We start from the raw sequence: 13,012 nt of genomic DNA on the forward strand, positions 1-13,012 counted from the left end.
ATTTACCTGTATGCCCAACATTCTTGACTTTGTAACTTCTAATCCTCCTGTTTGTGCTATTACTTTTTTTTCTCCGTTAGGCTCCTCTGGTCACGATCTCATATCTGTATCTTGTCCTGTCACTTCAATCCCTCCTCAAGATTCCTCTAAGCAGAGGTACCTCTGGCATTTTGCCTCTGCTAGTTGGGACTTGAGGAGGTATTTTGCTGATTTTCCTTGGAATGACTACTGCTTTTGCGATAGAGACCTGTCTGTTTGCCGAGCACATAACAGAGGTGATAGTGTCTGGCTTGGAGGCGTACATTCCTCACTCCTTTTCTCAACCTAAACCTTCCAGACCTTGGTTTAACACTGCCTGTTCTTGTGCTATACATGATAGAGAGGTGGCCCACAAAAGATACTTGAGCCTTCCATCACCAGAATCTCATGCACTTTATATTTCTGCCCGAAACCATACCAAGTCTGTTCTCCAACTAGCCAAATACTCCTTCATTAATAGAAAGTGTCAAAATCTTTCAAGTTCTAACTCCCCTCATGACTTCTGGCATGTAGCCTAAAACATCTCCAATAACTTTGCTTCTTCTTTCCCTCCTTTATTTCAACCAGATGGCACCACTGCAATCACATCTATCTCTAAAGCTGAACTCTTCCCTCAGACCTTTGCTAAAAACTCTACCTTGGGCAATTCAGGACTTGTTCCTCCCTCTCCTCCACCCTCTGACTACTTCATGCTACCTATTAAAATTCTTCGCAATGATGTTTTTCATGCCCTTGCTGGCCTAAACCCTTGGAAGGCTTATGGACCTGATGGAGTCCCTCCTATTGTTCTTTGAAACTGCACCTCTGTGCTTGCACCTTGTTTAGTCAAACCCTTTCAGCTCTGTCTGTCAACATCTATCTTCTCTTCTTGCAGGAAGTTTGCCTACATTCAACGTGTTCCTAAAAAGGATGACTTTTCTAATCCCTCAGACTACTGTCCTATTGCTTTAATTTCCTGCCTATCTAAAGTTTTTGAATCTAGCCTGAACAGGAAGATTCTTAAATATCTATCACTTCACAACCTTCTATCTGATTGCCAGTATGGGTTCTGTCAAGGCTGCTATACTGGTGATCTGGATTTCCTTACTGAGTCTTGGTCATCCTCTTTTAGAGATTTTGATGAAACTTTTGCTGTTGCCTTGGACATATCAAAAACTTTTGATAGAGTCTGGCACAAAGCTTTGATTTCCAAACTTCACTCCTATGGCTTCTATCCTTCCCTCTGTAACTTCATCTCAAGTTTCCTTTCTGACTGTTCTATTGCTGCTGTGGTAGACAGTCACTGTTCTTCTCCTAAATCTATTAACAGTGGTGTTCCTCAGGGTTCTGTCCTGTCAACTACTCTCTTCCTATTATTCATCAATGATCCTCTAAACTAAACTTCTTGTCCTATCCATTACTACGCTGATGATATCATCCTGCACTTTTCCACGTTTTTTTTATAGATGTCAAACCTTTCAGGAAGTAAACAGTTTATGCAGGGAAGCCACAGGGTGTCTTGCTATCCAGTTTTGACCACTTGCTCATGATATCATGTATGAAAGACAGCCAATAAATTTTCAAAACTCGCTAACAGCATTAGTATTAATTTGTGAAACATATATATGGGGTTCAAAATACTCAGCAAGAGGAGCTCTAGCTAATGAAACATGTCATGAAAGTAGAAATGAATTTGTGATGATTTTGGAATAATGCAGTATTTAGTCACAATATGATTTTTAAGTTGTCTTTTCAGGGAATTTTCAGTCGTTAGTGATTTTATGTTATTTGGTAGAGAGTTCCATACTTTGAGGCCTGAATGTGATAGACTGTTGGAATAGTGTTAAGTAATGTTTGGGTACTGTTATCTCAGGTGCGTGTTGGATAGGTTTGTAGTGTTTGTAATATTGGGGCATTGTTGTTTATTGACATGTTAAACATATAAATAGCTATTCAAATTTTATTGAAATCAAAAAGTTTTACTGAATTGGATTTGCTGAAAAGAGGTTGTGTGTTCTAAAACTGTAATAATCCTAACAATTTTTCTTTTTTAAGTCTGAATAACGGTATTAAATGTGTTGGATAGGTATTACACCATAGAGGTATACAGTAATTGAGGTGAGGTAAGATATGAGCATTATAAGGAATTTTTAGAACATGTATAGGCATAAGATCTTTTACTTGGTAAAGGAGAGAAATCACTTGAGATCGTTTCAAGGATAACCCTGATATGTGTTGTTTAAATGTCATTGTTTGGTCAATGGTTACACCTAATAAAATATGTTGATGTTTTTGCAATAACATTATTTTGTTAAAGTAGTTGTGGTATGTTTCTTACTGTCTTAAAGTAGTTGTGGTATATTTCTTACTGTCTTATAGGTAAACAACATGTAGTAAGTTTTATTCAAATTTACAGTTAATCTATTACTAAAACACCATTTTTGGAATGTATTAAGATCATCATTAGCCATATGAATAATGTTAGTAAGATCACCTGTTATGTATAGAGTGGAGTCATCAGCAAATAGTATACACTAAACCCATGCTCTATCACACCCCGTTAAAGTGAATTTCATATTCATCGAATATAATATGGCCTGCCGACTATCTGTTTGATTTATCAAACAAAGGTTGGTTAATGAGGCGGAACGTTTGGTCAGCTGTGGCAGCGGTGGCAGAGGAGTGAGTGAGGGTGGAATGGCATCTTATCCCTCTTCCGCTTGTACTCCAAAGCGGAAAAACCTGTCGCTGGCGCAAAAGATGGAAGTTATTGCAGACAGCGAGAAGGGCATGAGCAGGATGCAACTCATGGAGAGGTATGGGCTAAAGAAAACTACACTGCACGACATACTGAAAGCTAAGGACAAGGTATGTTTTTGTTGCATTTTTTTCTAAATGATTATTTATTGGTCTTGTCTTTCTTAGTCTATTGTTTGTCTTTATCGAGTGTTTTTATATCCTGCGTGCAACACGTATTGAATATTCCCTCACATTTTTGTTCTAAATGAATCCTAGGCTAGTGTTAGCCTTTATGGAGTGTTTTTTTATAATTTTTCTGTGGAACACATGGAATACTCCCCCACGTTTTTTTTTTTTTATTTTTTATTTTTTTATGATTCTTAAGGGGCCCCTACACAATCAGTATTATTGTGCAATGTTTAGTTTTGCGCAATATTATTGACGGTGTAGGGATGATATTGAAGGACTGCACAATATACTGAAGATATCAAAAAGATCTTGATATTTTATTGCGCAATGTGACTAAATTGTGCATTGGAAGGTAACATTGCACAATATTCTTTCAGTGGGCTTCTGTTCCTGGTACCATCACCATATCAGCCAAGATAGATGAACATCAGTTTTTACTGAAATTCATAGACATCTACAGAGACTTGCTTGCTATTTGGAAGGTAAACAGTAAAGAATATTATGATAGACAAAAAAAGACAGTGCAAATGAGGTCTTGCTGGAAAAGTACAAAGAGAAATACCCAGATGCTACAAGAGATGATGTTAGAAAAACAATAAATTCAATGAGAACAAACTTCAGAAAAGAACTAGCGAAAGTGAAGAAATCGCAGAAATCTGGTGCTGGCACGGATGAAGTGTATGAACCAACATTATGGTATTTTGACAATATGCTGTTTCTAGTAGATCAAGAAACACCATCACAGTCCACAAGTACAATGAACATGGAGGAGGTGGAGGACGAAACACGGAATAACCTTGAGGACTCATCATCAGTAAGTAGTATCACAAAGTACAGTCGCTGACAACAAATTGTCAAAAGACTCATCTACCAATAATCCATTATTTTATTTTGCTATGCATACCAGGGGCGTATTTGCATCTGGAAATATGTTACATCATTGGCTACATTATCGCTGACAATTGTCAAAATACCCATCTGATAATGATTCATTATTAAAATGAATCATTGTCAGTTGGGAAGGCTATTCATGAAACTATTGTTGGCGACTGTACTGTTGCTAATTATAGTAGCCTATTAACAGGAAACCAGTAGTTACCATAATACCTTTGCATAATGGGGAATAGGCTGCATCATGAATGCAATAAGAGCATAATATTAACCCTTTAACAATCATAGGATGCCTTTTACTTTGTGTACTATTATTAGTTCATTTTATGCAGAATAGCCAAGCTACATGGGTTTCAAAGAACTTATGGATTGAATGTTTACCCTTTTTAATGCCACAGAACATTATTTGTATCCAATCATCTCATGATAGTCATAATACTGTCAAAAGGCACCACGATCTCCCTTCCTTAAAGGGTTTAGTAATAACCTAGGAGTGTGACACTGATTTTGTATATATTACTAGACATGAATACATGGTTAATAGCAAACAAGTATTCCTTTCTCTTTATATTTTCAAGAGTTGAGATACAGTACTTAAACAGAAGTTCCCCTAATAGAACAGACAGTAGTGGTTCAAATGTCAACCCCATTATTGTACCCTTGGTTTATATAACATGTCTATTCTGCCAGGGAACTGTTCCTTCTGAGTTAAAGTACTCACAGTAGCTCTCCCGTACCACTTTTGCATAGTGTGATGCATTTCTAGCCCTAGTACTCTCCAATTCTAGTAACTGTGGGACTGATTTCCATGACCCCTCATGAATGTGTCCAGTCTCCAAACATTCTATGTCAACACTCCCTGGGTCAATGTATACATTTGATCTTCCTCTGCTTAGGTAATTGTGTAAATAGCAGCAGGCTAAAACAATGCACTGTGCCTTCTCAGGTGATACAGGTATAGGTCTCTGGAATACACCAAACTGAGCAGTTAAAATCCCAAAAGCATTCTCTACAACACATCTGGCTCTGCTAAGCCGGTAATTAAATGTTCGTTTGGGATTATTCAAGTCTGCTTGGTTGTATGGCTTCAACAGGTTTTCACATAGGGCAAATGCATCATGCCCTACCAGTACATATGGAACCTGTCTGATACTGTTTGGTAAACAGGCAGGTTCAGGGAGATGTTGCGACTGATCTTGCAGCTTCTGTCCAAATGTTGTGTGATTGAAGACACCTCCATCAGACACCCGTCCATTAACACCAGTATCTGCCATTATGAATTCATATTCAGAGTTCACAACTGCCATTAATACAATACTAAAGGTTTTTTTGTAGTTATAGTACATTGATCCAGAGGACGGTGGACATCTAATTTGCATGTCCTTCCCATCAATTGTGCCAATGCAGTTCGGAAAGTTGCAATGCTCTTCAAACCCCCTTGCAATGGCCTTCCATTCTCCTGGTGTCCCAGGAAGCTGTGTGGATAATAAATTGTATAGTTTAATACATGAAGGTGTGTGGACAATAAAATATGTAAATTAATACATATGTCAGTACCATCATTTTATAGTAGCACACACACACACACACACACACTTGTACTATATTAATGTAATGTATTTATATCATCGTTTTTCCATCCAGGTTGCATCCGCCAGTAGGCCAACATCAGCAACATCTGTAACTCGATCCATGAAAGAGAAATAAGACTGATAAACAGCAGGAACTACTAACTTTGGTATGCAAGCGTCTTTGCGACTCTGATAATGAATATTCAAAGTTGGCAAGTGCCTGGGCAGTTGAGTTGCAGAAAATGACACCTACTCAAATGGTATTTGCTAAGAAAGCTATAAATGACACTATTTGAGGGTCAAATGGAAACATTGCATTATCATTCGGTGGTCATAAATGCACCAATAAGTAGAACAAGCACTCCAGTAAGTGATATGTCTTCAGGCCACTCTAGTGGCCAATACAGCAACCATGATTTAGGATCAGGTAATGTTATAACAGATACAACAATAATAACAGATATAACAATACAAACATCATCACTCTGCCAGTATTTTTCTAACTTGCAATAGAAAATTACAATCTACAAGATAATGTCTTACAGGACCTACAGTAAATAGGTTTTCACATACACAATGGAGGATGTCTTGGATTTCATAAATTAGGCCGGTCACTGATAGGAAAACATTTTCTACACTGCATGTTATGTCTATGTTGGTCCTTATGTACTTTATTTTTCACTAATGAAGCTGAAAATATGCATTTCTATTACCTTTATGTATCCTTTGAGGCAGTGAATAATTGCTATGCACATCTCCATCACGATCCTGCTAATTGACTGAGGGGACACTGCATTACTAAACTTTAAATCTTCAAATGTATTCCCCGTGGCCAGGTAACGTAAAGTTACTGATAGCCGTGTACGTGCAGGGATGCTTTCCCGCATCACTGTATTTTTGGAGATAATTGGAGTCACCAGCTTCAGCAACTTGTCAAATGTTGCACTGTTCATGCGCATATAGTTTCTATACTCCTCTGGCTCACCGACCCTTAACTCCTTCAACAATGTCTCATTGCTGTACATGTCTTTCTTTGTACCACCCTTTCATCCATCTGCGTTGTTTTTTCTTTTTCGTGCAGCAGGCAATTGCGATTCCAATTAAAGCAAGATCGGTGTCAGTCATCCTGTCCCTCTGGAAATATTATCTCCTGCCTTGGTCTCGTGAGAGGAGGCTACTTTCTTCTCTCTGAAATCCTTTGCTCGACTGACTATTGTGCAATGGTATTGAGCCATGTAAGGGCAAGCAAATATTGCGCAATAAAAACAAGTTAATATATTGTGCAATAGTATTGATCGTGTAGGGTCCGCTTTAGTCTAGTGTTAGTCTTTGTTGAGTTTTTTTTTTTTTTTTTATAGTTTTGTGTGCAACACTTGTGGAGTATTCTCCCCGCATTTTTCTAAATTATTAGTGTAGGGTTTAGTCTATAATTTTTTTCTCATGTAACATGTGTGGAATATTCCCCTATATTTCTTTTCAAATGGTTATTTATTGGTCTGGTGTTTCTCTGTATAGTGTTAGTCTTTATCGAGTTGTTTTTATAATTTTTGCATGGAACGTGGACTATTCCCCCACGTATCAAATGGTTATTTATTGGTCTGGTTTTCTTAGTATTAATCTATCAAGTGGTTTTTATAATTTTTGTGTGGGACATGTGGAATATTCCCCTGCTCTTTTTTTTTTTTTTTTTTTTATGATTGTTAGTGTTTATCGATTTTTTTTTTTTTTTTTTTATGTGTATTTTTGTTTCTTCTCTCAGGTACGAGAGGCTGTACGGCAAATGGACTGTGTCAGTAAAGGTGCTGCCAAGGTCTTCAGGACTAGGAAGTTGCCACAAGAGAACCTGGAAGAAGCTGTGTACAAGTGGTATGCACAGCAGAGGGCAGAGGGTGTACCTGTTCGTGGCGTGGACATACAACATGCGGCACTACGACTGGCAGACCATCTTGGCCTAACTGACTTTAAGTGTAGTGATGGTTGGCTGAAGCGGTTTAGAAAGCGCCATGGCATATGTAACAGGGCCATTACTGGGGAACTTTTGAGTGCTGATTTAGGTGCAGTGGAACCATTTGTGCAGAAAGTGGCGCATTTAATTGAGGAAGAATGTCTACATACATTTCAGGTGTATAATGCTGATGAGACCAGCCTTTTTTGGCATTCTCTCCCAAAAAACATACAAGCTGCTAAGGATTTTAGCAGCACTCCTGGGTATAAAACAATGAAGGAGAGGCTGTCCATCCTTGTTGGGGCTAATGCTGATGGCTCACATCACCTCCAGCCTGTCATTGTTGGCAAGAGCAAGAATCCACGAATGTTGAAAGACCTAATGAACAAGCTGCCAGTTGAGTACCATGCCAGCAAGTCAGCGTGGTTTACTCAAGATATCTTTGAAGAATGGTTCCACAAGAGTTTTACACCAGCAGTTAGGAAGCACCAGTCACAGTATGGCATTAGTGCTGAGCATGTCAAAGCTGTACTTTTACTGGATAATGCACCAGCATATCCAGTCTCCAGTAAGTTGTGCACCAAGGATGGCAGAGTGAAGGTTATGTTTCTCCCACCAAACACAACCTCAGCACTCCAACCCATGGACCATGGTGTTATAGAAAGTGCCAAGAGGCATTACAAGAAACTGTTTATGCAACAGTGCTTAGTTGTAATTGAAGATGGCATGGGTGAAGAGGGTTATGATGATAACAGAGGTAAAAAAACCCGTGAACATTTTAAGAATTACAATATCAAGGATGCCATTTTCAATTGGGCAGAGGCATGGAAAAAGGTGCCACTAAACACGTTAAGAAATGCATGGTGCACAATGCTCAAGGCACCAAAAATTCAAGCTGGGGAAAATGATTTTGAGGGATTTGATGTTGGAGCCATGGCACAAATGTTGGATGCTGCAGGCCAGGGAACCATTGCTGAGGAGGAGCTAAATGAATGGCTGGAGGAAGATGGAGGTTTACCTGGATACCATCACCAGACAGAGGAAGAAATTGCCAATGAAGTCCTCCAGGCTGCAACCCCTTCACCAACACCAGAGGATGATGATGAGGAGGAGGAGGAGACATCCAGACCATCACTGGCTGCAGTCATTGAGGCTACAGACATGATCCTCAGACACATCAACAGTGTAGGAGGTTCTTTGGCCAGACACTATGAGGTAATACGCCTCATAAGGATGGAGATGATGCAGGAACAACAGGGGAAGAAAATACAGCCCAAAATTTCCAGCTTCTTCAAAGCAGTGCCTTCTCCAGCAGATAAGAGGAGGCGTATAAGTGTAAGTTCAGACGCATCAGTGTCATCTCTGACGTCAGCTGCCTCTACTGCCAGCCTGCATATAGAGTCAGAGCCCAGCACCTCATGCTCTGTCTCGCCAGTCATCAGTAGTTCAGGATTGGTAATTCTAGACACAGACCTAGCAGAAAATCTGGATTCACAATAACAGAATGTATGTATTTTGTTACTTGTTTGTTTATAATGTATTCTTGTTTACTTGAGCCCAGTAAAAAACTTTTTTCAATAAGATTTATTGTTTTATTTATACCAAAAATAAAGTACCATATTTGCTGGCTCATTAGATGCACTTTTTTTCTTGATAAAAATTTGTAATAATTACCCTACATCTAATATACAGATGCCTAGACCTGCAAGCCTATGCCTATAGGTGTGGAGTTGAAGCAGTAGTACGTTATGCACAAATATTGTTAATGTTAATAAAAATTTTTTTTCTCTCTCTCTCTCTCTCTCTCTCTCTCTCTCTCTCTCTCTCTCTCTCTCTCTCTCTCTCTCTCTCTCTCTCTCTCTCTCTCTGTAATGTAAATATTCGTGTATTTATTTATTTATTTAATTATTTACTTGTATGTTTGTTTATCTGTCCATTTATTCTTCAGTGTTTGGTGATGAGGAAAGGAGAGGTGAGTGGGATGTGATGGATATACATGGTTGTTGTTTAGGTATGCAGGTGTGTTAATTGTAATGTGGATTGAATGTCTGGATGATAGCATTGCATTATGTGGGTGTGTGTGTGTGTGTGTGTGTGTGTGTGTGTGTTAAATTCTTGAGTGTTGGAGAGGGAGAGTGATGGCTACGCGCGTGTTGTTTGGTTATAATGCACGTGTGTTGTGATATGAATTAAATGTCTGGGTGATATCATTGCATTGATGTGTGTGTGTGTGTGTGTGTGTGTGTCACTCATACAGGTAAGATCTAGATAAGTCTAAACTCTAATCTCTACTCTAGCTGCCTCCATCCACGTCAACAAGTATTAACATAGAGGGACTTGGGGTCATACCGCACGCTGGATAAGTCTTAAAGAGTAAAGATGGAAAAGTAGAGAAAAGAAAACAAATGCTTTTCCTCGTGAACAATAACAGTATGAGGCATTTATATCAGGACAAGAGCGTGAAGCAGTCAAATTTTTTCTTTTCCTACAAAAAAAAAAGAAAGAAAGAAAAGAAAAGAAAAGGGAGAAAGGAAGGAAGAAAAGAAAAGAAAACTGACCTAAGTAAACCCTATATCCATTATGATTACTGTACTAATAGTCTTTCTCTAATAACAATATAGGGAAGTATAATGAGACCAAATTGAGAAGACAATGTGCTTGAAATAAGTACAGTTTCTGAAATCATAATATATATAAAAATATCATTGATTTCGTGGCGTGCAACATAACTGCACCTTGTCAACCAAAGCCACGCATAGTGAAAAACAGTGAGGGATTAAATATATAAAAAAAAGAGCAACATATAGCAGATTAACTCGTATTATCGTGTATACAACCTTATTATGTGTAGTTTAGTCTTGGGTGTCTACAGAGAGAGAGAGAGAGAGAGAGAGAGAGAGAGAGAGAGAGTAAATATCGTAGTAGAAAACTGAAAAGAGAAGGTGGGGAGAGTTTTGTGTTATGCTAATGTAGCGACTTTGTTTTTATGTAGAGGGAAGAAAGTCTGCAGAAGAGAGAGAGAGAGAGAGAGAGAGAGAGAGAGAGAGAGAGAGAGAGAGATGCGGCGCTTAGTAATAGAGAGAAGAAGAAAAAAATTCGACTCAAACTTAGACAATGAAGGTATGTTTTAAGTGGTTCTCGATCTTCTTTCCTTCTTTCCTCTCCTATTTTTGCCCTTCTACTCTTCATCCCTCCCACCACTCGACGGAAGATCGGTCAAGGAATTACTGCTTATGAAGTAGCCGAAGTAAAGTGAAGTGTGTTACATTGTAATGCAAATGATTTATCAAAGCGCAGAGAGAGAGAGAGAGAGAGAGAGAGAGAGTTTTCTTCTCTCTCTCTCTCTCTCTCTCTCTCTCTCTCTCTCTCTCTCTCTCTCTCTCAGCTGGATCGTTAAGCGAAGGCTGTTCCCTCCACACACTCCACTCCCCGTCTCCCAAACCGCACCTTCCAAATACTCAATCCATATTGACTCCGCCCACCCATATTCACTAGCTTACTCATTCATTCACTCTTTCACCCTGATACTCGCTTTTCCTGAGAGATTAGCGTGTAAGAGTGAGGGGTTTGACTCGGGAGAGCAGTTGAGCAGGAGAGCGCAAGGCCTGCTGCTGGTAGTGGGGTGAGAAGTTGCCACCAGCAGGAAAGTCAGCGAGGGAGAGGAGAAGGGCGGGCGAGGTGTGCAGGGAACAGCCAAGTTGAGGTCAGTAGTATGGTGGATGGTGTAGGGGATATACGTGCGCGCTCAGGACTCTAGCCACAGGGACACCACCTCTTAGCGCCATACCACTACCTCCTCCAACCCTCTCCTCTGCCACCGCCGCTGCCTTACTCCCGCCGCCTCCCTTCATGTCAGGATGCAGCCGCCCCCGAGAAAGGTAAAACTCGACACGCACGCACACACAGGCACACACGCCCAAGTTCTCGTTCCTACACACACACATACACACATGCTAACACGCCCACGCACACCTCTTCACTCCTTCCTTGATGACATAGCGTGAAGCTTCAAAAGATTGGATTTTAATTACTACTAGTATTGAGATAAGAAGAAAACCACATTGCATTGATCTTGTGTTTCATTCAGAACCGTGTGTGTGTGTGTGTGTGTGTGTTGACCCATTTACCTATTTCCATTATCTTATTTATTTTATCTAATCATGATTGTAATAGCCGATTTTGTCTTTATTATTATTATTTCCTTACACCGGATTCTCACATTTCTTTCCTTCAATTAATGTATGTAGTGCATTGTCCGCGCACGCTTCTTCCTCTCGTAATACTTTCTGTTGTAATACATTCCATTGCTGTATTGCTCTATTTGGAAAACGGTATTTCTTCTCATCTTTGTCTTGTTAAGTTTCCACTGTGTCCTGTAAACGTGTGTGTGTATGTGTGTCTTGTATTGCACGTTCCTCCTTCCGTTTTAATGCACAATGAAATCTTGAAACTGCCGAAATCTAAGAAAAAAAAAAAATTGGAAAGGTGCCAGAAAGAGACGGGGTCAGTTAGAGATGGTGATGCTAGTAGTGGTGGTGGTGATGATCGTGGTGGTGATGATGATGGCTGGTGGTAAAGGCTGTGGTGGTGATGGTGGTGGTAGTAGTAGAGGTTGTGGTGCTGATGCTAATGATGATGATGATAGTGATGGTGATGGTGATGCTTCAATAAGCAATTGTTAGAATTAATATTGTTGTTACTGATGTTGCTGTTATTTAGTAGTAAGTAGTAGTAGTAGTAGTAGTTGTTGTTGTTGTTATAGGTAATTTTGACACTGGTGGTGATGGTGGCGATGGTGGTGGTGGTAATGGTGGTGGTGGTGGTGATGTCCATTGCCTGGCTGTGGTGATGTGATAGTGTTCTCTCTCTCTCTCTCTCTCTCTCTCTCTCTCTCTCTCTCTCTCTCTCTCTCTCTCTCTCTCTCTCTCTCTCTCTCTCTCTCGTTTATTTATTTTTAACGTATCTTCCTTTTGAATAATTCATAATCCATAATTCCACAAATTATGCTATAATCAAATGTAACTTTCTTGGCACACAAACCATAAATTATTATCATTAGTATTATTGTTGTTGTTATTGTTGTTGTTGTTGTTATTATTATTATTATTACTATTATTATTATTATTATTATTATTATTATTATTATTATTATTATTATTATTGTAATTACACACACACACACACACACACACACACACACACACACACCATCACCTTTTTTAGAAAATGTAATATTTCCGCCATATCTTTGTATTAATGCTTAAGAAAGAACTAGTCTGCGTAGATTACCGTATTAAAATTCACCACCACCACCACTATTGTAATCACCACGTGTAGTAATAATAATGCCGACATGCCTCACTTAACCATTGACTGATTGATTGATTGATTGAATGAATGATTGCACTGATGTTCTTGTGTAAAGGGAACTAATAGTTTTCTTAGAGTTACGTTCAGAATAGTTGAGGATGTGTTGTCAGTGTGCATGTAACTTACTGAGAGAGAGAGAGAGAGAGAGAGAGAGAGAGAGAGAGAGAGAGAGAGAGAGAGAGAGAGAGAGAGAGAGAGAGCATAAGTAATGTGATGCTCAGATGCTTCAGTCTATTTCTTCTCTCGCCCTCGCTTTTCTTCAATTTTTTTAAGGGACTGCTTATGAAGG

At 39.2% G+C, this 13,012-nt stretch overlaps 2 protein-coding genes across 3 annotated transcripts in view; both read left to right on the forward strand.

Moving 5' to 3' along the window:
- Positions 1-8,936, forward strand: part of LOC135108529 (tigger transposable element-derived protein 7-like) — a 32,552-nt gene extending 23,616 nt beyond the window's left edge. The window contains exons 7-8 of one of the 2 annotated variants that reach the window (XM_064019642.1): positions 2,649-2,886; positions 7,168-8,936. In XM_064019642.1, coding sequence (XP_063875712.1) covers positions 2,649-2,886; positions 7,168-8,853 — 1,924 coding nt within the window. In that variant the 3' untranslated portion in view covers positions 8,854-8,936. The remainder of the gene's footprint in view (positions 1-2,648; positions 2,887-7,167) is intronic. The other variant, XM_064019643.1, reaches the window with a different exon arrangement.
- A 1,929-nt stretch (positions 8,937-10,865) lies between these two features.
- The window catches only part of LOC135108528 (protein nervous wreck-like), a 126,718-nt gene continuing 124,571 nt past the window's right edge, over positions 10,866-13,012 (forward strand). The window contains 1 exon segment of the mRNA XM_064019639.1: positions 10,866-11,231. Coding sequence (XP_063875709.1) covers positions 11,211-11,231 — 21 coding nt within the window. The 5' untranslated portion in view covers positions 10,866-11,210.

The sequence above is a fragment of the Scylla paramamosain genome, chromosome 17 (genome assembly GCF_035594125.1).
Source record: "Scylla paramamosain isolate STU-SP2022 chromosome 17, ASM3559412v1, whole genome shotgun sequence".
In the NCBI taxonomy this organism is placed as follows: domain Eukaryota; kingdom Metazoa; phylum Arthropoda; class Malacostraca; order Decapoda; family Portunidae; genus Scylla; species Scylla paramamosain.